General features: G+C 41.7%; 1 protein-coding gene across 1 annotated transcript; it reads left to right on the top strand.

Annotated features, from left to right (window-relative positions):
- The first annotated feature begins 707 nt into the window (after positions 1–707).
- PSME3 (proteasome activator subunit 3) lies at positions 708–25,211 on the top strand. The gene is made up of 11 exons (XM_018555280.1): positions 708–827; positions 2,695–2,727; positions 5,267–5,329; positions 5,539–5,643; positions 6,079–6,124; positions 13,965–14,077; positions 15,273–15,341; positions 17,479–17,546; positions 23,042–23,096; positions 23,432–23,518; positions 24,657–25,211. Exons 1-11 carry the CDS (start codon positions 786–788, stop codon positions 24,735–24,737), a joined length of 762 nt encoding a protein of 253 aa, XP_018410782.1. The 5' UTR covers positions 708–785; the 3' UTR covers positions 24,738–25,211.
- Positions 25,212–25,922: the final 711 nt, after the last annotated feature.

A 25,922-nucleotide genomic window follows, 5' to 3' on the forward strand; every position in this document is an offset into this window, starting at 1 on the left:
TTGCGGATTGAGATGAGCGATGAAGAAACTATATAAAAATGTTTATTTAACAATCTATTTTATCATCAGCAGACTAGCACAGGAAATAGCAGAAACACAACAAAGATTGTGGAGAAATGTGAAGGACAGACACGTTACAGGTGATTTCTATAGTGTGTGGAGACATATGGATATGGAACGATCAGATCACACAATGGGTGAGGAGACGTTCGTCTCTATGTGATAGAACACGAGAGCTGGGAGAGAGGGGGCGGGGCTATGTAAATATGCAAACGGCTGCTCACACAGTGTTACAGGAGACATTCATCTGTATGTGTTAGAACACTGGAGTTTGGAGAGAGGCGGCGCTATGCAATTACACATGCGACTGCAGGGAAGGGGCGGGGCTACGGAAATACCCGAGCGACAGGAGTAACAGATTTCGATACACCATATTACCGTACAGTTATAGGGTAACATGGGCAATTCCATATTATCATTATTATCAAATATAATTTGTAATTACTATACAATGTTTTAGGGACAATTCCCATGTTTAAGAAACAACACGTGGATGGTGACAGAGCACCACATGGGGATCCTGAGCGAAAAAAAGAGGACGCAAACAGCTGGCCAATAGCTGCGTCTTATTCGCGTTACGGAAAGAGATTTGCGATGTGATTGGCGCCTTGTAAGCCCGTCTACTTTCCGTCAACTCAACCGACTGCGCGCTGGAAGAGACGTCACTTCCGGAGCCAAGCCGCACGAGCTGTTCTGAGTGAAGGAGGATTTTCGAGCCGTACAACATGTCCTCCCTGCTGAAAGTGGATCACGAGCTGAAAATGAAGGTGAGCGGCTTTGCGGTGTCATTCCAGAATCGGCACTGCTGGAAGTGTGTGAGCAGCTTTGTATTGGGGGGCCCTTTGTGGTTACACGGGGAGGTTGGGGCCCTCTTATCGGGGGGGGCCTATACCTCATGTCTGAAATGGAGGACTTTTATGATGACACAGCTTGATACAGACTGGTCTGGAGGAAGTGTTTGTAAGTAAGCTCACCCTTTCTCTTTAGGAAGACCGGTGCCGGGCAGCTTGTAGACTCCTAATGGGGGCTGCAGAAAATATCGTTACACCATTCGGTTAGCAAAGTTAATATGAAAGCTGTGTAGTGTCACCAAATGATTTTTGTGATTTGAGACAAAATCAAAGTGGCCCTTTCAATAAATGAAAAGTCTGCATGTATTCTTTTCTTACCTGTCATAGTATTTAGCAGCACTATAACTTTTCCTTAGAACTCCAAGTTCCACTTGGGCTCCAACTGGTGAGTTCACCTAGACAAAGATGTCATTCTGCTGCATGAGGGAATAAGCATGCCCTCGGTTTCCTCTCCCTCAGGGATTAACTCTTTTACTGCCACAGCTGTTTTTGCACACATTTTAAGGTTCACATTTTAGGACTTAAACCCCTCCCCTGATAATTTCTGAAAGCACAGACCCTGTAGAACAAAATGGTGGCAGTTGCAATTCATTATGTTGCATGATATTATTGCAACTGTTTATCAAACCCCCATTTTCAGGAGAAAATAAAATACACTCTAAGTTAATAGTGGACAGAAACATAATACCCAATTTTTGGCAGAATATAAAAAAGGTTGCGGCAAGATACTAAAGAGATGCCAAACATGTCAAGCTTCAAAACTGCCCATCAAATGGCAAAAACCTACGGTGCCCATAATTTTCCATAGTTCATGCTAGGGATGCACCAATACCGATTATTTGGGCAAGTACTCATACTCTCCCAAATACTGCGATAACTTCACCGATACCGGAACTTCTGGTTGGAGCGAAATCTCCTCTGACCGACAGTGCCGCGAGGTAACATTGAGCCAGCTTCCCATGCTAATTGTAACATGGGTGCAAAAAATGAACATAGGTCTTGGTCATGAAGGGGTTAACGTGGTTAAAAAAAAAAGCTTAATATTTTTATCTTAACAGCTGTCACACGTCGGCTCTATTGATCGTGAAGTAGACAATCGCATACCGTTCATTGCTCAGTTCACGGTCTTCTCCCTGTAGAGAGAGGTGACTGTCAGTCGCCACTTATCCGCAAGGATTCCCCTCCACCCCACCTCATCTTCTAGTGCTGACTGGAGAGATGGGCAGGGGTGGGCACAGCTGTCTCTGGCTCTAGAGAGGCAGAGCCAGCTGTCAATCAGGAAGCAGGGTGGATCCTGACAATATTGTTGGGATCTTTCCCTGCTGCAGCATGGCGCTTTGCTGTCAGCAATACCCTGCTATATGCTGAGTTTTGGGTCACAGGAGGTCATTAGTAAAACAAAAAGCTTTAACCATGCTGCTTGCCCGTGGAGAGCGGTTACAAGAAGTCAGCGATCAGCTGATTGCTGACCGCTTTTAAAATAATTGAGGACATAGAATGTTTACTGTGTCCCCAATTATGATTTGAATGGGAAAGATCTATATCACTTCTGCTCATTCATGATTGTGGACATGGTAAACATATTATCTCCACAAGTTATGAATGAACAGGAACACTCAGTATAGTAGTTTCCTGTTCATTTATAACAGGGGCTGCAGAAAAAGAGATTGAGGACTCTGTAATTTAAATAATTTAAATTGGAAGGGGGGCATTGGCTGTAGGGGGGCAGCTTATTCTATAGGAAAATGTATTTTATTTATAGTAATTTTTACTTTTTTTCTAGGTTGATTGCTTCCGAGAGAGAATCACAAATGAGGTAAGGCTGTGTGTGTTAGTGTGTATATATCATGTATTTTTTATTGTTATTTTTATTAATGCTTTCATCAATTTAAGAGAGAACTACTGAGCTCAGGGCAGCATGGGCTTCTTTACTGTCATGAAATTTTAAAGTGACACTAAACTCAAGAGTTAAAAGAGAACTATAGGGGTAAGTGTTTTTTCTCCCTAGTTCTCATTTAGGGTCACTGGAGGACGTATACTAACCTCCTCCCGTGACCCAAAGCTCAGTATATAGCGGGCTATTGCCCGCAATATCCTGAGACGCCGCAGCCGGGACAGATCCCGACAATACTGTCAAGATCCACCCAGCTGCGGGAGTGACGGCGGGCTCTGCCTATCTAGAGGCAGAGCCAGCTGTGCCCGCCCCCTCCACTGTTCGTTCCTCCACTCAGCACTGGAGAATCAGAGGGGAGTCCCTGCGGGGACTGACAGTCACCGCTCTCTGCGGGGAGATGATCGGAAAGTGAGCCAATTGGCGGCATGTTTCTGCTCACTTTCCAATCGATAGAGCCGACCTGTGACAGCTTCTTAGTCACAGGTCGGCTCTATCTAATGAGAGTGGAAATCACTCACCTCATAGTTCTCCTTTAAATCTTAAAAATGCATTCGAGTACCTTTTTATTCAATCTGATGTTTAGTTTACTAATTTGTATTGATATTGTAGTCCATCACGGGAGTGAGCTTGGAGTGGCTACTTTACAACACACACAGGGACCATGGGGAACAAAAGTAGCCCCCCTCCAAAAGGAAGGACTGTGTCAGCACCAATTCAGAGATGATTTGAGGATCTACAGCCGAGTGATACACAAATGACATACATTTTTGTTAATAGTTAAGGTACTTGAATGCATTACTCCTGAGTGTAGTGTCATGTCACTAAGTGTTTATACTCTTTAAAGAAAACAAAAAAAAACTTATATGTATCGTACATGTGGATGTCACCCCATTGAAATCAATGGGGCTGCGCGGCAATTGCTGCCTGCATTGTGTAGGACCGCACGATCGCCGAGGTGTGCATCGGGCCTTAGGGCTTGTGATGTCATCATCTAAAAGAAAATTGCTATTATCTTAAAAATAAAAGCAGCACAACATTTTTTTATTTTTACAGCACAAATGTAGCACTAAAGAAACACACTGGAGTTTTAATCTGTGCCTCACTGTGCTGGCCGCACCTGTTCTGTGAAATTACTGTTGTCAGTTTTATTGTGGTTGCTTTTCACCCCTGACCTTTCTCTGGATATTCTTGCAGAGTTTTATCAGCAAATGTAGCGATCTTATTCATACTGGTTGTGCACGAGTTTTATATAGAGATAAGTGCTGCTATTTTTATATTGGCATATTTTATCCAGTACTTCTGCATTTATACTCCTGTGGAATCTAATCATTGTTCTGTTAACAATTTATGTTCTCATTACTCTCAAGCGAGCACAGAAGTCTCCCTTATGTTATCTTCTCTTTTGGTCAAATGTGTATAATGTATTGTTGCAGGTTATTTCTCTTCTGCTCAAATGTTCTTAAGCTATTGTTTTAGGCTATTTTCTCTTCTTGTCAAATGGTCTTGGGCTATTTTCTCTTGGGATCAAATGTTAAAGGAGAACTATGGGGTCAGTGTTTTCCCCCATAGTTCTCCTTTAATGAATGTTACATTCACCCTGCGGAAGACAATTTAAAGATCAGAAAATAATGGACATATTAAAAACTTTACTTTTGCACACTACTTTTTTACTTTTAAAAAAAATATATGTACACCCTTTAATGCTCCTACGTTTTATCCAGCCCTACCTTAGTGTCCAGCGGCAATGCTGTGTCTCCCAGTTAATGTAAAGAACTCCCAGCACAAATAAACCTAACCCTTACAGTAGGATTACTCCCGCACTGCAAGGGTTAAGTGCTCATCTAGGGATAAAGAACGAATACACACACACTTATAATGGCCACCCCATCAGTACCTTGTTGGGCCACGAGATGACTTCGTTGGGCCGCCTCGTGACTCCACGAGATGTTGAAAGGTGATGCGAGGAATCTGACACTGCACTGTTGCCCTTCTGTTGTCTTGTACCAGTCTTGCCACTCTCCGTTCTGCCCTAACATTGACTAGTCGCTGACGGCCACAATTCGCACGTTCAGACCCAGATTTTCGGCTGACAGTCTATTTTTTAAACACTTTAACAATGAGCCCCTCTTGAACATTTAACGGATTCTGCTGCTTTGCTGATACTCGCTCCATGGCTCCGAGCGCCAACAATCATCCCACGTTCAAAGGCTGTTAAATCGCATTGTTTACCCGTATCTTCAGAAAACAATCACTTCTATTGTCGTGGTAAACAACCTGCTTATAGACAAAAACGAGCACTTGACCCTTGCAGTGCGGGAGTAGCCGCACTGCAAGGGTTAAGATTATTTCTGCCTGAAGTCCTTGTGTAATGACGAAATTACAATTTGTTGTGGTGTGTTTTTTTTGTTTGTTAAACTATTAAATATTTAACAATAATCTTTGTATTTTTTTTATTAATAAGGCAGAAGACCTCGTTGCCAGTTTTTTCCCAAACAAATTGTTAGAACTGGACAGCTTTCTCAAGGTAGGACTGCCCTTTTATAATTGCATAGAGGGCAGCAATAGTGAGATTTCAGCCGTGTGATATAATTTGTGCTGAATATGGTGTTTTGATCAATTTAAATGGGAAAGTATGAAATATTATTTTTCCTGAGATCTGCAGAGATATTGGATTGATGTTACAATCACGGTTTGTCTTGTTCCGTTTGTACCATCTCTACTTTTTATTTGCAGGAGCCCATGCTTAATATTCAGGACCTCACACAAATACATTCTGAAATGAATCTGCCAGTACCAGATCCCATTCTACTGACGAACAGCCACGACAGATTGGATGGTGTAAGTTTTGTGTAGTACTTATGCCACAAAGTGCAGTAAAAAGTTAAACACAAAACAACAAGGTTTTCTCAGTTGTAGTGAATAAGCTTAGTACTTTGTCAACAAGTTTTATGCCATTTTCTAAGCTAGCAGATTGAAGATTTCCCTGTCTTGGTTTATAAAATGAAACTATGAAGACATCTCAAATTTGGAAACTGTGTAAATAATACTGCTCACAGTAACCGCAATACCTATATTATAGAACTCCTTTGTGGAAAATATTTTAAAGGTGTAGCTAATAACGCATACTATTTTTTGACAGTAAATACCAGGTCAGGTATTCTAACTTTCCTCTGGGATACATACTGACCAGAGAATAGAAAGGCTTCCCTTGTTTTTTGGCTGTCTCTGTACATAACTGCTTTTTAATTTTTATTTCATTCATGCTTTTTACAGCCAAACCTTAAGAAGCGGAAACTAGAAGATGATGATCACTGTACAGGTTAGTGTTTATGAAGGCTTATGTCTGCGGAAACACAAAATGCTATAGTGCTGTCAAAATGGAGACATATAGCACCTTTTTGTGTTGAGGGGTGGGGTAAAAAATGTTTAACTTCTTTTGCTTGCTTCTATCATTCAGTACACACCACCTATATTTTGCTTCAAAAACTTCAGTGAAAGTGAATATTTTGGTGTAAGGGGAAAACTTGGTACTGAGCAAAGGTTTCTGTAATCTCATATCTTTGGTTCTAGTAGTGACCTTATACTGGTCAGGTGTTCAGACATCATAATAAAGGTCAGCAAGAGTTCATATATGTTGAAGTTGAAAGTCTCCAGAGATGTGCTTGGCAGCCTTAAGGTGCCCATACACCTTACGATTATCGGACGATAATCGTATGCGATCGACTTTTTGAACGACAATCGTACGTGTGAATAGAGTGCCCGTACGACTTTTGACGGTCAAGCATGTTTGAAAACTTTGCTCGATTGTCGTAAGGTTGCTGGCGTTTCCGTCCGTCAAAAGTCGCACGATCTACACTGCGCATGCACGAACGAAAATACGACAAATCAATTACCGCATTTCGTCCAGGTGCTTCTCGTTAATTACGGCTAAATTTAATCTTACGATCATCGGGGCAGGATGGGGCTGTCGTACGAAAATCGTACGACTATTCGATCATCGGACGAAAAGTTTCGTCCGATAATCGTAAGGTGTATGGGCACCTTTAGAGAATAATTGGGCACTGGATTTTATAAGTTGCTATAAGCAAGACATTCACCCACCCCAGTCTTCTGGGACACTCCATGAGAGACGGGTGCCACTCCTCGGACAGGAACAACGTTGCCCAATCAAAAGATAAAAGCACTGCCCCAAGGCATCCTCAGTTTTATTGTTTCCTCTATTTGGAGGAGACACGTTGCCATTTCTGGAATGTGGGGAGCCTGCTGTGCTGCTGGTTTCCCTTGTTTTTTTACCCCACTCCCCCACCCCCAAGAGGTGGCCTCGCTCTCTGATCCTCTTTTGTGCCTGGTAAAGGCCATGACCGGGTATGCGTTCCCATCCCCCAGTCGGCTGGTGGCGCTGGGGTCCCTTTGTAGCCAGAGACTTGTGCGACTGTACTAGGTCTCTGGTGCTTCCTCCCAGCTGACCGCATGATTTACATCACTTCCAGTAGGGGTTACATCATTTCTGGGTGCAGGAGACTGAGGGTCTAAGCTGGTACTTTTCAGCACATACTGCTAGCACACCAATAATGGGTGAGGAGCTGCAGTAGCATGGACCACCTTAGACTCCTAAGAACTCGGGCACCCTTGTAGGGCTGAAACAACTAATCGATTGTCGATAATCAATAATGAAATTCGTTATCAACAGTTTTCATATCGATTAGTTGGTTGCTTGATTAGTTTGATTGCTTGCACCCTCGCTCCCTCCCCTTCTCACTGCTTACCTTGCATGCTTGTGAACACCGGCGGATCCGCAATATAGCTCAATTAGCCCTGAACCGGGGGGCGAACTGACTGTTCGGGCATTGTCCAAGGACTCGCGCCCTCCCCCAGCCGCCTTCTCTCGACCACCCCTGGATGATCATAGTGGACTGTCAACGGAATGAATAGGGTCGTCTCGATGAGCCAGACTGACCGTTTGGGACCCATGACCTCCCCCATGTCTCAGCCGCCTCCTCCCCGGTTTGCTCATAGTGGACTATGGATGAGCTGAATAGAGATGTACAACCGGTGTAGGGTGTACTATGTGTTGTATGTGTGCTGTGTGTTTTCTCAGTTGCCACTGTGTTCTCCAACAAGAATGGAGTTTGAACTCAGAAGTGTTTTCACCGCTGACAGAAAGATGGGGAAACCCAGAAGTGGACCTCTTCGTTTCCCAGACAAATGCAAAGACTATGCAATTCTTATCACTGAACCCCTGAGACAAAGCAATTGCCCTGGATGCTCTCATGAGCCGATGGAATTTCAGACTCTGCTATGCCTTTCCTCCAATCCTTTTATCCTTTTTCTTACCCAGAGTACTTCAGAAATTTCTACAGGAAGACACGCATTTCATTCTGTTTGCCCCATAATGGCCCAAAGGGGAATGGGGGTTTCTCTTCTGTCACTGGCCTCTCTCCTTCCTTGGATCCTTCCAGACAGAACCATGGATCAGACTTGTTTTTCCAGCACATCCCACAGATACTCAAATGTATTGAGATCTGGGGAATTTGGAGGCCAAGTCAACTCTTAAAACTTGTTGCGTTCTTTAAACCCTTTTTGCAGTGTTCCAGGCCATCCTATCCTGCAGAAAGAAGCCAGTGCTCTCTGGGAATACTGTTTCCATTAAGGGGTGTGCTTGGTCAACAACGTTTAGGTAAGTGGCACTTGTCAAAGTAACATCCACATGAATGGCAGGAGCCAAGGTTTCCCAGCAGAACATTGCACAAAGCATCATATTGCCTCTGTTGACTTTCCTTCTTCCCATAGTGCAGGGGGCAGTGAATTAAAATTCAAGGAGGCCTGGTAATTGAGCCGAGGTGTTATTTGGGGTCCAGACAGAACAGTCACTCAGTCCCTGTCTGGACCACCATTAAGGCTGCATTCACACGAGCAGCTGCACTGCAATGCACAGCCGTTGGTGTGTTTTCCCAGACATAGGGCTGATGTACTTCTTATTTGTTTGTGGCATTTCTTTAAGTTCTATGGGCACAGTGGTGTGTGATGCGGTTACATCAGTTCTCTCCATCGGAGGGCTCCCCCAGCTTACATCCGTTATCTCCATCGGCTTTGACAGTTTCGTATAATTATAAAGTGCTATATCTTATTTGGGATCCCATAGGAATACTTTGTTTCAACAAGCCAATCTCCTGCTTGGGTAATCAGCATTTCCTGTATATAAATTGACCCATGCTGGTTTTTAAAGGAAAGTTCCACACACAAAAAATGCATTAATAATTTTAGCACCTGCTTGGAGTTCTTTACATATGCTGTGCTTTGTCAATGTAAGTATCTCTGAAAGTAGGTAATTATCCACTTCTCAGTCCCGAATAAGTACAATATGTTGCATTTCAGACTGTTGTGTAATGCAATGTTGTAGGCATCTTCACCATCACCTGTGCACACAAATTGCCAATTAAGATACAAAATCCCAGATAAATCTCACTTATTCAGCTACACCAACGGCATTGTTTATCAGAAACTTTATCATATTAGTTAGACAATCCGCTGTTTATATACACTGCTGGCTGCCTTAGCAGCTCAATTAGTTCATATATTCATTCTCCAAATTAACATTTCCTTTTGCAATATCACACAGTTATTTACACATCTGTAAAATAGAGTATTATGGATCTGAATATATTCATGGGTCCCGGGTGATCAAACCTCAACCTAACCTGGTATATCAACCAGACTATCTCACAGACTTGATTGAGCAGTAATTTAATTGCTAATGTATTGGCCAGACTTAAGCCGGCTGTAGACTGTACAAATTTCACACAGTGGGTGGCCCTGTCGCCACCCTTCTGTCCAACATCTTATTAACTAAAGATTGAAGGAGTTGAATGGAAAATCTTTGGATGGACTTGCATTATTTTTCACAGCTCAGTCACCTGGCTCCCACAGTGTATGATGCTTTTTATGCCATGCTTTTGGGTGTATTTGTAACTGAGAGACAGACTTTGACAACCCACTCCTTCATTTCCAACCACACTCTGCAAAGGAGACGGCCTCTTATCTCACTCTCCCCTCCACTTTCCCAGTTCAGATGACAGGTGTGAAAATTGACACAATGTGAGACTTGTTCTTTAAACGAGAACTATGAGGTGAGTGATTTACACTTGTAGTTGGAGCCATACATTGAAACTGTCACACGTCGACTCTATAAATCGAACACATACTGTCGCTCGCTCACTTCCCGATCATCTTGCAGACAGCGGTGAGTGTCGGTTACCGCTCCCCGCAGGGATTCCCCCCCCCTCTGCGATCCTCCAGTGCTGCCTGGAGGAACGGATGGGGGAGGGAGTGTGCACAACTGGCTCTGCCTCTAGATAGGCAGAGCCCGCTGTCAATCAACCAGTCGGGTGGATCTCGACAGTATTGTCGGGATCCATCCCGGCTGCTGCACTCTTAGTATATAGCCCGCTTTGGTATATAGCCCGCTTTTACTAAGCTTTGGTTCAGGGGAGGACGTTAGTATATGTCCTCTGTGACCCTAAAGAGAACTATGGGATCAAAAGCTTACCCCATAGTTCTCTTTTACCTTCTGCCTATTGGAGACCATGAGATAAAATTTCTTTGTGATATCCGTTCATCCCTAATTAATTTAAATGTCCTTGAGCAAGTAGTTTTCAAGCAGTAAAGAGTATTCTGTTACACGTGGTCTCACAGGACAAGAACCAGCAGCCCAAGGAGGCAAGATGGGGAAACACCATTGCATACAGTATATAAACTGGACAACCTGTTTCCAGCAGCCCTCCACACATGGCCAGGACCAAGACTCATACGAAATTAGTTGGCATACCACCACATTTGGGTCACATTGGTCTCTGGCCCTCACAAAAGTCAGTCTACTCGGAGTTAAGTAACTGCTATGTATTAAGCAAAAGCTTATCTGGGTAGCCAGGGGAGATCAGCCAGGGTGTTATACAGGGAGGATATGTTTCTTGGGGAGGTAAGGGAGGCACGGTAAATGGTAAGCACAGAAACCACAGTGCTCTGCAATGTTGGAGGCTGAGGACATTTTGTTTGAAAATAGTGCCTCATTTGTATATAGGGGAACAAGTAGCCGTTGGGCATAGCAAATTCTTCTTTTAGAGTTTGGATGTTTTTCAGAAAGCCATTAAGCATTACTTTCCCCAAAATAACTCCTATCTCTCCATATTCTAAAAAAATTGGTATAATGTAAAATTCTAGGAGATTGTTTTCCCATAGGGGGACTGTCTGGTGACCATTCATTTCTATATAGAAGTTTATGCACCGTTTCTCATATTTTAAATCGGGGATGGACACATCAAGCAGGTAGCCAATACTCCTTAAAAATTACACGTGGCATCCAACTTTTCAGATTTTATCAAATTGTTGTCAACGGAACTGGTTACTGGTTTGGATAGACTGGCTACTGGACTCCCATATTCATTTATCTTCCCCTGTTTTAGGATACTACAAGCATATTTAAGTCGGGTGTTTTACCCTGGTGACCCCAGGAACAACCAAGTGTAAGAAGTGTCTATACGTATGGGTGAGGCACAGCAGCTTGGTAAATTTACCGGGTTCCGAAACCTAGCTTTCCTCTCTATGAAGAGCATGATATAGCTGCAAGGCAAAGTAGAGTGTAGTACTATTGGAAGCTCCTTCCCCCCACTCTGTAGAATAAGTATTCGGTGGTTAAATCTGAGTATCTTTTTTCCAGACAAAAGAAACGAGGGGCATAAAGTTTTGGGATAAAGATAGATGGGGCAATGCAATAGAACATACAGGATTTTAGGTTTGCTGATTATTTTAACCAATGAGATGCAATGCAATACAAAAACACTTTGGGGAGGAGGAATTTATCAAAGGGTTTGCGACTATTTTCTTAGTCGCATCTTGTAAAATAATGCTAAAGGAACGCAAATGATCCGCATTTGCGTCCTTTTTCCTCCACCACTGCGACACGTAAGTATTTGCAACCAGATGGATACAAACAGTGACGAGACGCATAATCCACACACTTGTGTCAGATCTGCAACAGTCCTCTGATTCTGAAATTAGACACAGAACAGTCGCATGTTAAGAAGTCCCCATGAGGACTTCTTAAAGTAGTGCCGGCTGTGTTATCCTGTCAAAGTCTTATTTGACCTCTTCCTGTGGAAAACAGCTCTACATACCCTTCCCCTTTGTCTAAACTTTGGCTTCCCATGTCAGTGACTGGTATGTGAAAGTGTTAAAGAGTCAGTGGTTATGCTCTGGTAGTTCGGAGAAGCCGTGAACTGTGCACTGGCACACAGCAAGTGGAGATATTGCCGGCATTTGCTTCTTTCTATTGTTGCAGAGACTGGATTAGGAGCTCATTCATAGATCAAAGGATACAAAGTAGAAGAGTCTTCCCTGTTTGCAATGCCTCCCCCATGTCATATACATGTCCGTTATTTCTCCGCCATGTCAGAAATCCTTCTCTCGCTTTGCTTCTCTTTAAACCATCTCTCTGCTGCTTCACACTCTTTCAGAAAACTTGTCTTCCTCTCATGTAACACTCGTCTTCCAAATCTTCTCTCTCGTCTCTCCCACCCTCATTCTTTGTTGTCCCCCCTCCGTCTCCTCAGTCTCACAAATCTTCTCTCATGGAGCACTCTCGGCAGCCGCACTTCTAAAAGCTCTCTGCGACCAAAATGAATAAATGTGCAACCTGCAGTTCTACACATTCATGAACCCATGTAACACTAGATGAATAATTCAGTAGCACGTTGCGGCCAAATTCTGTGTTGCGACAGGTTTATTGTCGCAGAATCTACGACTACAATGATAAATTTCCCCCATTAAGAGGGAGCTTGGCTTAGACATGAATTTTAAAGTCAGCTGCAGAACTAGTGATCTTATGCAGAACTAGTGATCTTATTTAGGCAAGAACATCCACCCACTTCAGAAGATGGATTATGCTTTTGTGTAAACTTTCTAAATTTCTTTACACTTTATATATAAGCTGGGTGAATGCCGCTTGCATGGCATTCCCTCCACTAGATGGAGCCAGGGAGAATAGCAATTTTCTGTGCTCCTCAGTTCCACCTAGTGGCGGAAATACAGTGTGAACAGTATTTTTACCCAGCTATACACTGAGAATGTTTATACATCAGCCCCTTTGTGTCTGCTTCCTCTTCTCTTTTTCACATGCTGACCATTTAACTTCATAATCGACTAACTAATCGAATTTGGAAAATAATCGTTGGCTGCAGCCCTATTGTGTGCTCAGAATAAGTCATTCGCAAGATCCAGCTATTTCACAATTTTTTAAATAATTTCTCTTTTAGTTGGCCATCATTTTGTTCCATGCTGCTCACACCCTTAATCCTGCAAAAGAGCTTTGTTTTCAAAGGAGTTTGAGAAAAGGTTAACTTTTTGAAAGAGCAGCAATATTTTGCTGCCATCAGCTGGCTTCTTATCAGCCACAGAAACATTTTTAACTGATAGGCTTTGAAGGCAGAGTTAAAGGAAACCTGTGCTGTGAGGAATATAATGGCTGCCATTTCTGACTTTTTTCTGAAGATGTTAGTTGACTGATTGTGGTCCCAATATTGAAAACAAATGGTTGAGGTTTGTGCCAGGAAATGACTGACCTATCTGTTCAACATCCATAGTATGTAAAATATTTGAGGGGCTATATTTAAGAAAGTGTTAGTGAAAATGGTATTATAGGTGAAAACCAGCATGGCTTTGTAAAATAATGTTCTTGTCAGACAAACCTGTTTTTTTTGTTTAGGAAGCGAGTAGGAACTTAGGCATTTGACATTTAGGCATTTCATACTGTACCTCCATTCACATTTTATAAATAAGGTCTATTGGTGTAAAAGAAATTGTACGTACATGTAAAGTCGGTCTGTATCCCAGTATCTACTCACACGGAATCATATGATTAAAAAAACATACACTGTGGGAGTTAGGTGACTGAGTTGTGAAAAATAAAAACAAATTGAGACTTTAAGCCTAAACTCCGTGTTAAAGATTCTAGTGAGCACCAAATCTGTGAAGCTGTGTTTTTTTTTGTTTTGTTCCCTTTTTTTAAATATACATTTAATATTTGTCTAAGGTATGCAAATCTGGTAATTTTTATACAAATTTGTTTTTGCTTTTTGTGAGTAATGGTCTATTTTCCTTTTTTATAGGCACCAAAGTTTTTGTGATGCCCAATGGAATGTTAAAGAGTAATGCACCTCTAGTTGAGATTATAGAAAAAGTGAAGCCAGAGATCAGGTTACTGATTGAGAAATGCAATACGGTGAGTATTCTGTGGGTGTGTGTTTTATATAAATGGATGAATGGTTCAAGGCACTGTGTTAGATATGTAATCCCTGAACTGTTTGAGACAACAGTAATACAGGGGAGGGGAGCTGCTTGACTACCTAGACCGTTATTCCTCTCGTCGCATGTTAGTGCAAAGAGTGAAAATTAACTGGAGATGTAGCAGTTGTTGTTGTTGTTGTTGTTAACCTGTTTACTCATTGATTGGGAAGTAGCACAGCTTTACACCTACTACAGCACGTGTATATCTGTAGGGGAGAAGGAAGTAGCCTAAAGCTGGCCATACACCTATAGATTATCTGCAGATTTTCTATGGTCGGATGGAAAAACTGCAACACATTCCTCCATCTACGCTAAACTGTGGATGGAGGAATCTTTTTCCATCTGACCATAGAAAATCTGCAGATCATGGCCAGCTTAATAGAGAAAGGGGGTTATAGAGATGCAGAATAGTAAGCAAATTCTGTAAAGCGGGCATACTTTTAACTAGGGCTGGTAATGATTAAAATGTTTGTGTTCGATTTAATCGAATTTTTTTTCTAATCGATTAATTTCGATTAATTATAACGCACATACAGATCCAACTACATTGGCCTATACACATACAGCACAGCAATGAAGTATTAAAATGAACTAGGATCACACTAATCCAGCACGTTATTAATCTCACATGCCCCACTCAATATGGCCGCCGCTTGAGTGGGGCAACTCAGAATAATAACGTGCTGGATTAGTGTGATCCTAGTTCATTTTATTACTTCATTGCTGTGCTGTATGTGTATAGGCCAATGGCTTGGCAGGACGGAGCCACTTGGGCAAGGGGGGAGGAGTCCCGTGACATCGATGTGCGTGACGTCACCGGATCTCCGACGGGACTCCCGGAAGCCGGCGGAGAAGTGAGTGTTTTCATTAGCGATCAAAAAGTTTAACGATTAATCGAGAAATTAACCTTTAATTTCTACAGCACTACTTTTAACATAATGACATGAATAGTTTGTAATCAATAAACTGCCTATAAAGTGCAGTAAAGAAAATAAATATATAGCCTTTCTCTTAGGCGCTTTATTACAACAGTAGTCTAACCACAATTATCTTGATATGTCTTTTAACTGCACTATATACTTTGTGTTTTTTTTTTTTTTTTTTTAATCTAAATTTTTGTTGTGCCTTAGGTAAAAATGTGGGTTCAGCTTCTTATTCCAAGGATAGAAGATGGTAACAATTTTGGAGTGTCTATCCAGGTGAAACGCCAATTTTATGTTAAAATATGAATGGGGTTTTTTGGTGCCACTTCCAAGTGGTGATAAACTAGCACTTAGTGTGACTGTTAATGGGCTGTTAGAGGGCTTATGATTTGCAGAGAGAGACTTCAGGAAGACCTCCTACCCATCCTTTGTTTTCTGGGACCTTCTGCTATGTGTCTTGTGACTTAGCCAACAAATGAAAGTGAAGCACGCTTGTTGGTGATAAGGATTGTCATTAAGGCACAATATTTTCTAAGTTGGAGAATCTTGCTGTGTGGTAATATGCATTTCAGTGGTCAGAAACATTCACTACCCTGCCTGAAGGTAGCCCTGTGTTCCCTAAATGTCATTCGTGTTGGATTACACTATTTTACTGCTTTTAGAACCGCAGGTAGTACATAGAAGAAAGTTTTTTGGGGGAGTTATTTGACACCTAAATGACACCCGTGATTTTTGTAATTTACTTGCAGACGTTAGGTTTGCTGTAGGTTGCCACGAAAGGTGCCCATATAGAATTGATCTACCCTATTTCCTTGAAAATAAGACCTCCCCTGAAATTAAGACCTAGTACCAATTTTGGGAATTGCTAAAATATAAGACCTACCACGAAAATAAGACCTAGTTGTGACCATTGCCAGGGCTGGTGGTGGCATAAGGGGGAACTTGAAGAGCCGCGGGAGCGAATCAGCGGTTCCAACGAAGCCGGCGCTAGAGGAAGCGTGGCGGCAGCGGAGGGAGCAGAGCCGCATAAGCCGATGCCTCCTCTTTAGCGCCGGCTCCTGTCACAGGCGGAGTGATACCAAATGCACTCCGCCTGTGAGGAATCGATGAAAAACACGCTTCGCTCATTCTGTTTACTAAATTGCTCTTGGAAAGGTACGGCACCCCTGATTGCCCTGATCACCATATTCTTAACTTTGCCATTTTGTATTATTTAATTTGGATTTGCAATAACTGTGGATTGTTGTACATTAAAAAAAAAGACCTACCCCAAAAATAAGACCTAGTGTGTTTTGTGGAGCCAAAAAAAAATATAAGGCAGTGTCTTATTTTCGGGGAAACATGATATCTAGCCATTTTCAGCTGGATCAGGAGACAATAAGGCCTTAACAGCAGCAGGAAACGCCACCCAAGGCTTGTCAATTAGAAAAGCAGATGGAACAGGTTTAAAAACCGTATCCAATCCCTATTGTGGGCTGACATCGGAACTGTCTGCAGTCTTTCCCTGCCTTTTTCCATAGCCTATACATGAACAGTCAGTCTTCTGTATATCTCTCCTGGTTTGATTTACCCAAAGATAATTTTACTTCATTGCCTGGATGTGGTTTGGGCTGTTAGATTTTCTAAGTCAGTGTTTAGTCTTTTTATGAAGACCGACTCACTTTTTGTAATTCAGGAAGGTTTCACCATCTCTCTAGCTCAGATAGTCCATCAAATCTTATAGGGATAGGACTCCATCCTTCCATTTCAAGGCACACTCTTCTAGATTTGCGAGTGCTTCTTAGGCTTTTCTGCATTCGGTTACTGTTTCTCAGATTTGCAAGGCTGCCACCTGGTCTTTTGTTCACACATTATCCAAGTTCTGCCAGATGGACATTTGTGCCTCCTCTGCTGCAAGCCTTCAGGCAGCACTTTGAGCTGCAGTCAGTCCCCATTTTTTGGGGGGGAGGGGAGGGGTTCTCTCTTTTTTTGACCTGTCATACTTTTAATAGTTCTATTTAATTGTATATCTAGTAAAATGTCAACGTTTACTTTCTATTCGATTTAATAATTTGATTGAAAATGAAAGGAATGTTTTCTATTCTAATCATTTTTAATGCATTTTGGTTATCTTTGGAGTTACTGCCACACCACATCTCGTATCCTAGTGTTCATTATTGCAATGTTTTTTAACTACCCATTAATTAATGAGCCCTTACAGTACTCATTTAATGCTAGCAACACTTTGATAAACCATGTACTCTATGGATGCAATGTATCTAGTGTTAGGAAAAAAGGATAAATATTTGCACTAGTGGTGCAACTCAAGTGGGTTTTTTATATGGTCAAGAAAACAATCTACACTCAAACGATATCGGCCACATTTTGCGTAAGCTGTTTGTCTAATGCTGGTTTCTGCTTTATTCATGTTTAGGAAGAGACTGTGGCTGAGTTACGGACAGTGGAGAGTGAAGCAGCATCTTATCTTGATCAGATTTCCAGGTGAGGCATTATAGCATGGGAACGTCCAGGCTTATATCGTGTGTCCCACAAGGCTCTATAAAAGGGTGTCGGCAGGTACACAAAAATATTTTGTATACCGTAAAACCCTTTTCTCTGAGTGCATTGAGGGACACCGCTCTCAACAATTGAGATGTAGGGTTATGCTGCTGCCTTCAACCAAATGGATACTAGGAAAAAAAATTCAAGCCTCTCACGTTAAGGCAATAAGCCCTGACACCTGCCACTTGTAGCAAGCAATATAAAAGGAAATGAGGGGAGGGAGCTGTGTCCCTCAATGGACTCTGGAGTTTATGGTAAGAACAAACTTCTATGATCCATTGATGGACACAGCTCTGAAGAATTCTGAGACGTAAGGATGTTAAAAAGCACTCGGAGGGGAGGGCACAGAAAACCTTCTGAAGAACCAGCCAAACAAAAAAAGAATAAACAAGGTCCTTAAGTAGCCACATGAACTGTTTTTGCCAAAACTAGCATCAGAAGAGGCAGACCAGGTTGCGGCCTTACAAATTTGAATAACCGAAGCCTGATCATGAAAAGCCCAGGAAGTACTAATTGTCCTAATAGAGTGAACAGAAATAGGAAAAGGCGATACTTTATCCCGCAGCTCATAGGCTTGAGCTACAACCTGATGAGTCCTGATGAGAAGGAAAGAACGAACCCGAACAATGGAAAAATCACACTGGGAGAAACCCAGAGACTCACGCCATCAAAAATAAACCTTCCATGTAGGATAGTAGATTTAACAAACATTTACTAGCCTTAAGCAAAGTGGGAACAACAGAGTCCGGAACACTGCTGTCCTTTTTAGCATTTTGGGTTTCAACAACCAGACCATTAAAGCTAGCATATGAGAAGCACGGTGGAAGATTGGTAATAAATTTGGCCGATCCAGAAGAAGCCACATAGGATTGACCAACAGATGAAACAGGTCGGCGTAGCACTTCTGGAGTGATAACGACCGGAAAAACCTGAATGCCCTAATATTTTGATTCTATGAAGCAGACGAGGTAGCATCTACATAGGAGGAAAGGCATATATCAGAGTGTATTGCTCCCACAGAGCCACAAATGCATCCACGTCATCCCTCAGTCTGGATACAAATTTGTCCACCACCTTGTTTAACTGAGATGCCAGAAGGTCCACATCCAGCATTCCCCAGTGCTGACAAGTTTCCTGAAACGCATACAGATGGGGAGATGCAGATGTTTGCTGAGGAAGTCAATCTGCCAGTTCTGTACTCTCGGAATGTGCACTGTGGAAGTCACCTGGGACGTGAAGTTCCAACCAGGATAGGATTGGGTGCACTACTGCAATGGAATCTGGGATGATTCCTCAATGTTCAGAATTCATCCAGTCCTTTAAGGTTCTCAGTACTATGGACACATTGGGTTCCAAAGACCCTTTGCAAAACAAAAGATCGTTTTAAGTATCCGATAATCGGATTGCCCATTTGACTAAGAAGACCCAGAATCGAAGTTAGGACCTTGGTGAAAACTCTTGGCTAGACCACATATTGATAATGGAGTTTGCCTACAGCAAAATGAAGGAAACTTGGCTAAAAGGGGTAGAAAAGCTTATCCCATCATGAGTAAATGAAGCGAGAAAGAGATTCAGATTTGTTATCAGTAGGGTCTCTAAATTAATAGGAATAGTCAACGTCCTATCAAGGCAAGAGACGGCAAAGTCAACCTCAAGGACAACAGATTTTATTTATTTTAAAAACAAAGTAATCTGGAAAAGGATAAAGTGACAAACCGTATAGCCAGAGGTTCCCAATCTTTGTATATAATTTGTATGACTGTAAAAAGAGGTACTGCCGGAGGGGTAGAAACTGCAGAACCCTCTACATTTAAAGCTGAACGCACAATTTTAATTTAAAAAAAGCCATAATTTTTCTGATGTTGCAACACCATAGGTGACTGAAAATCAACAATCCTTCTCCACGGACCATAAGGATTAATCATCAGAAAAGGAATCTACTGGAAGGACTCCAGCTAAAGTGGAATTATCCGTCATCTCATTTGATGCTATAGGAGAGGAAGAATGGGGGCATTTCTTAATCCTTTTGTTGGGGTAATTTTTATCTATCCATGATGGGCAAAACCTCCATAACTACAGAAATCACTTTTTGTATAAAAAAAAGGGGGGAAGAAAAATGAATATACAATGAATAGTAGAAGCAGCCACTGATAAAGATTTATTGGTTTTAGACAAAGCAGTAGCAATATCTTTCCTTTTTGGCAAGTTCTACCCTATAGGTAGAACACAGACCATAACGCATGCATTGTCAGATGTTCCAGCACAGTTGTTCCTCCGCTTGGCAGTAGATAAATATAACGCCAATGTACCTTCTAAATAGCATTTTTTTCCCTAGAATACTCCCAGCCCCAACCAGTGTGAAGTGTCAGTAGACAAATGGAAAAAGAAATGCAAACAATAGTCCACAAATTTATTAAAAAGAGGCAAGGTCCCAGCCCCCTTCAGGGATAAGAACACGGTTGTAGTACTCGCAACCTCCACAGTCGTGGTCCATCATAAAAAGGAATCCTCAGAGTTCAGAAATGGTAGCTGAAATACCTCACCAGATAGGAGCACATGACCATTGCAGGAAAAATCCACAGTATGGGGACGCAGAAGGCCTGTGCTCTTTAAATGGAGATGACCACGGGAACTCTGGACCACAGCAGGAGGAATCATGAGTATTGAGACTATAAATCACCTGCTTCCTAACTAGAAAAACTTCCAGGATTAACTTATCCAGAACAACTTCCATGATTTATTATACAGTGTGAATCAATTACAAGATGGAGATCTATATTTTCCTAGTGCCCAGTGTCCATTCCTCCTGAAGGCGGCGGCAGCAGCATAACCCTACGTCTCAGAATTTTTCAGAGCTTTGTCCCCTCAATGAACGATGGAGACAGACCTTTCTGGTGAAGATGTTTCATTTAGTTCTCTTATGCACATGATTGTACATGTTTATTATTGTATTATATTTTACAGCCATGGTAACTAATATTTCCTCAGAATATGCTGATACAGCTTACACATGCACTTTGCTCAGTGCAGGGAGTGTAGGGGCTTTCATGATGCTCTGCCCAGATATCCAAATATACACAGTGATGCAATGATCTTCTGATGTCTGTAGGCTCAAAACACTGATGGGTCCTGGGTAGCCGGGGCCAATGTAAAGCTCTCTCCTAGAAACTACATCATCTAAAAAAATGTTTATGGTAGTTTGCTGGCCACTTAATATTAACGTGCCTGAACGTTTGTGTTTCCTACTCAGTATCTGGTGGAAAGTAATATGAGTGTTAAGACTACAAATATATGTGCCACCATCTTTTATTGACGTAGAAATGTAACTTCTTGACAAAGCACTTCCTTTCATGTATTTATAACTACTCAAAGTGACATTACTTAACTACTTCAGGCGTGTGGCCATTTATAAACCTCTGCCCCCTAAAGCGGTTATACCAAGAACACAGCTGCAGCCATGTTCTTGGTACTGTTATAATGTTTAAAGTCCCCCGACACATACATGCATACAAAAATGCATCAGGTATAAAATGCATTTCAGTACAGCGTTGTATGACAGAAGAAATGTCAAAGTATCTCGGTGCTGAATACTGAAAAATGGCCTGGGCAGGAAGGGTTTAATACATTGGTCATCAAGTGGTTAAAGTGTATTTCCATGTTTTCAGCCAAATTGGGATAACACCTATTTCACACAATATAACTTACTTTTTTTTTTCCCTAGTTGTTTTTGACCCTGCTTAGTTTTCACTGTCTGGGGGGTTGGGGGGGGAATTTTTTGTTTCACATAAGTAACCCTGTCTGTACTGTGCTGACTGATTTGTAATCACTTGTAAACTAGATGAGCAGGACTGTGTCTTAACAAAGGGTTAAAGCGCTGAAGACATTGAGAGAGAAATTATCAAAAACTGGATCAGACAATTACTGGAGTAGCTGTGCAAGGCAACCAATCGGCGTCTCTCATTTTCACATCTTAACTGAATAAACTGAAGAAAGAAGCTGATTGGTTGCCATGCACAGCTGCTCCAGTTTTGATAAATTCCCCTTATTGTATGTTGATGAGGGGGAACTCAGTCTGTCTAAAGGTGCCCATACACCTTACGACCATCCCAAGACTTTTGTCTTGGGATGGTCGTAAGCTTATTAAAAGCTCGTACGATCTGCCCATCTTGGACAGGCAGATCGTACTTGCGATCATCGAAAGCCCGCCCCGCTTAGGGGCGGGCTTCCGATGACCGCAGTGAGGGGCTGGCTTCTGATCACTGCAAACGGGCAGTGTGCGCACACCGGCCCGTTCGCCAGTTGTCGAACAAGCAGGCCACTAACCCGCCGAGAATCGTACGATTCTCGGCGTGTTTTCAAGCCTGCTTGTTCGATGGAAGACGTGCGACCGTACATTAGAAACGGTCGCACGCCTTCCATACACTGTACGATCGCGGGATTTCCAGCGATTCTCGTACGAGAATCTTGCAGTGTATGGTCACCTTTAGTCTTTCTATTAGGATGCTCGGAGTTTCCTGTTACTGAAATTGAGTGAAATGCGTGCAAAGCTCTGCAACTCCAACACATCTGAAATGTACGAAATATTTTTTTCAAAGAGCTGATGTAGAGCTATGCTGTGTGAATAGGAACGCATAACAAACATAGTAGGAAGGAGGATCCTAATTTTGGCTGCAAAAGTGAAAATACATTTTAAGCAGTTTGCTTCAAAATAAATGTTATGTCTGTACTCCTGAAAAATAGCAACTTCCTGGCATGTAAGTGTGCCTAGGCATTCCTGTTCATAAAGCCTTATAATGTATAGCTGCGATTTGTATCTAACACATTGCTGTGATCTGAGATTTGGTAATGTCACTACTGTGCTGCTCACTGTTCTTGCTAGAGACTTTGACTTGAAGAAGCAAAGCCCTGCCTTTACCAAGATGGGTTCCTCCACATAGAGACACCGTGCAGAACAAGGTATGCTAAGTCAGTAAAGGGTAAAATATCAGCTGCACACAGGTGACTAGTCCTTTTGTTAAATGTGTCTGTTAAAGGGCAGAGTTTAGTTCCCTTAAGCAAGTGGCACATAGAGGGTGGCGAACTTTCAGTAAGTGGCTTGGTTCCCTGTGAAGACCTGAGGTACGACAAGAAGAGCAGAGGGCTGTTAGAGTAAAGAAAGTAAAGCCGACAATGTGAAGGTACATCCTGTTCCATGAGGAGTTATTGGAGACAGAGTAAACACTGATGAAGTATTGTGGTTGTGGATGACCTTTTGGGAGAACGTTTAGGCGTATAGTTTTCATTATTTGATAAACTAGTGGTGCAGTGTTGCAATTGAAATTTACCATATGGAAATACCCTTTTGTTCATGGGATTCATTCACTTAACATCACAATTGTGTAAGCAGAACATGTAAAACAATGTTTCTTACATTATCCTGTCTTTTCTTCTTTTAGATATTATATCACTCGAGCAAAACTTGTTTCTAAAATAGCAAAATATCCTCATGTGGTGAGTATTAGAATTTGTTTAGATTATTTATTGTTTAGGATAGTGACACCCTCGAATCTTACAAGATATCCTCCTGGCCAGGAAACTAAGCTTATACTTTGCAATATAACGGAGAGCTCCTGTTGTAACATGAAAGATCAGAGGATTGAATATGTTGACGGGGTTATGTCCTGTTTCCATTTTGTGTTTTTTTTTTTTTTTTTTTAACGGTGTTTAATGTAAAAGCCATTGGTGGTTTTAGGTTGTGTCGATAACATGTCTTAGTATTCACTTACCCATAATACAGTAAAGCTTGAATATTAATGGTTTTGAATCTGATTTCTATTTCTTTGCAGGAAGATTATCGACGTACTGTGACAGAAATAGATGAAAAGGAGTATATCAGCTTACGCCTAATCATATCTGAGCTGAGAAACCAATATGTAATTAGAAGTTATTACTCTTAACACCTTTTATCTGTTGGGTTGTCTTGCTTTCTGTAGCAAATTGAGCCACATGATCTCATATTGTAATACTGCCTTATAAAAAAAAAAAAAGTATTCTTTAAGATCTCTTTTTTTAATACAAGCTGCCTGTAGCCCTGTTTGCTACTATGTATTAGGGGTACTAAGTCTGCCCCAAAAAATAGTTTGTCATGGATGACCGCAGGTTAAAGCTCTTATAAACTTAGAGACCTCTTTTTAATGTAACCTTGCAGCAGTAGAGAATAATAAGCATTTGCATGTTTTCCCTTCATTTATTTTAATTTCAGGGCTCTTCTTCTTCTTCTCCTCCTTCTCCTTCTCCTCTTGTTCAAGGGCTAGAGCGGGGGCCAAATCTATTTGTCCCTCATGACAATCTACTTGTCCCAACACAAAAAAATATTAATCAAAACTAGGGATGCACCAATACCGGTTTTTAGGTATCAAGTACTGATATTTTGCTATCAGTGCTTCATGGAGCAGGCTTCCTGGGCAATCGGGAAGCGAGTAATGACATGCTACCCGGCTTCCTGATTGCCAGGGAAGCCGCTCCATGTTAGCCGGCTGGATTGTGATCGCCTGGGAAACCGGCTTCCCAGCCAATCGGCATCGTGTCTGCTTCCCGGCCAATCGGGAAACTGGACGGCGAGTATAGACCTGATTGGCTCGGAAGCTGGCTTCCCGGCCAACCGGGAGGCGTGTCATTAGTCGCTGCTGATTGCACGGGAAGCTGGCTCCATGTTCCTCTACGGTACTGCCGGTCAGAAGAAATCTTCCCTTTTTTCATGGGAGTGCGGTCTGTGGACTAAAAGAAGCTGCTAAAGACCTGGGCAGGAAAAAGCCAGTAAATACATAAAAAATAACTTGACCTTTTTTATTATTGAAATATCCTGAAGATGGCATGAACAATTCTTCCATTGTCAGCTCCAAGACACCACACCACCATGGGGGATGAAAAAACAACCCCCTCTCCCAATTAGAAGAGCAGCAGGAGAAACTGGAAATAAAATCCAGCCTCCAACACTTCCTGAATTATGTTTCCTGTCATTATGATGAGTCCCGTTTGGGCTTTTTGTAACGTGTATTTATTTTTTTTCAGGTGACATTACATGACATGATCTTCAAGAATATTGAAAAAATCAAGAGGCCCAGGAACAGTAATGCTGAAACACTCTACTAACCATCATGTCCACAGAAATCTTCCTCCCAAACCTTAGTTATTTTCTTTTAATTTTCTTCTTCTTCCTTTGAACTTAAAAGGAACATAGGCCATCATTGCCTTGTGTGAACATGAGAAATTCTCTCCACCGTGAAGGGATTGAAACTGTTCTGGAGATAAATATGCTGGCTTTTAGGTTTAAACCAATATTTCCCCCTCAGTCTGGATTCAAAAGTGTAATGTATAATGAAAGCCTTAGTCTGTAACGAAGTACTATCACAACCTTTCACACCTGGAGCACTGTAATACCGGACAGCTACAATGTGTTGTAATGCCCCTATAGTACTGTGGCAACATTATAACAGGTCAATCATTCTGGCCTTGTAGTTGTATAAAAGGTTATTTTAAAATAGAGTTGACCTTCCATTACTGCAATAGAACTACAGAAGGCTTATATGTTTTTGCTGGTAAAAATGCTAAAGCTTATGATGTGAAACGATGACTTATCGGGCTATTCACAAAAGGGCGAAGAGTCTGGAGAAGGCAGGAGAAGTGAACAATCTAGGACAACATAGCTGAACTGGAAAGTGAGATGAATTGGAGAATGTTTCCAAATTGGCTATTTTGCCCTAGATTGTTCACTTCTCCAAACTCGTCACCCTTTTGTGAATAACCCTGTAAATCTTCATAAGGTGTTGTTGTTTTTTGGCATATATAATACATATGCTATAATCCTACACCAGCACCTTTTTTTTGTTTGTTTTAATTGTTGCTTGGGTTATATTCATAATTGGGACAGTTGTGGTAGCTAACCATGTTATTTACGAAGCCGTAAATGATAACTCTACAAAAGTACAATTATCCTTTAAGGCAAGCCACCCACAAATCGGTTACAGAACATCCCTACCTCAACAAGTCCACTATTGAACAGGTTTGTTGTGAAATTGCAAACATTGACTCCACTCGCAAAATGGCTGTCTCGGTGTTTGTAGGAGATAGGTCTGTTGTAAGGCAAGGTTTGGCAGCACATTTCAGGGCTCCATTTCGTTTTATTTATTTATTTTTTTAACTCCTGTATTACAAAGGGGCTCTGGTAGTTTGGGGAAATGCTTTTCAAGTCTTTTTGAAAAAGTGGCATAATTTTGGTAAAACTTTATTATAAGCCCATTTTAAATACTTTTGTTATATGTTACTCCAGTAAAAACT

This window comes from Nanorana parkeri, unplaced genomic scaffold (assembly GCF_000935625.1).
Source record: "Nanorana parkeri isolate BGI_ZX_2015 unplaced genomic scaffold, ASM93562v1 scaffold190, whole genome shotgun sequence".
NCBI lineage: Eukaryota > Metazoa > Chordata > Amphibia > Anura > Dicroglossidae > Nanorana > Nanorana parkeri.

Excerpts from the sequence above, each read along its gene's own strand:
- PSME3 (XM_018555280.1), top strand. The coding sequence starts at position 786 with ATGTCCTCCCTGCTGAAAGTGGATCACGAGCTGAAAATGAAG. Across the intron at positions 15,342-17,478 it reads ATTTTGGAGTGTCTATCCAG|GAAGAGACTGTGGCTGAGTT; the intron begins GTGAAACGCCAA and ends ATTCATGTTTAG. Across the intron at positions 23,097-23,431 it reads TAGCAAAATATCCTCATGTG|GAAGATTATCGACGTACTGT; the intron begins GTGAGTATTAGA and ends ATTTCTTTGCAG.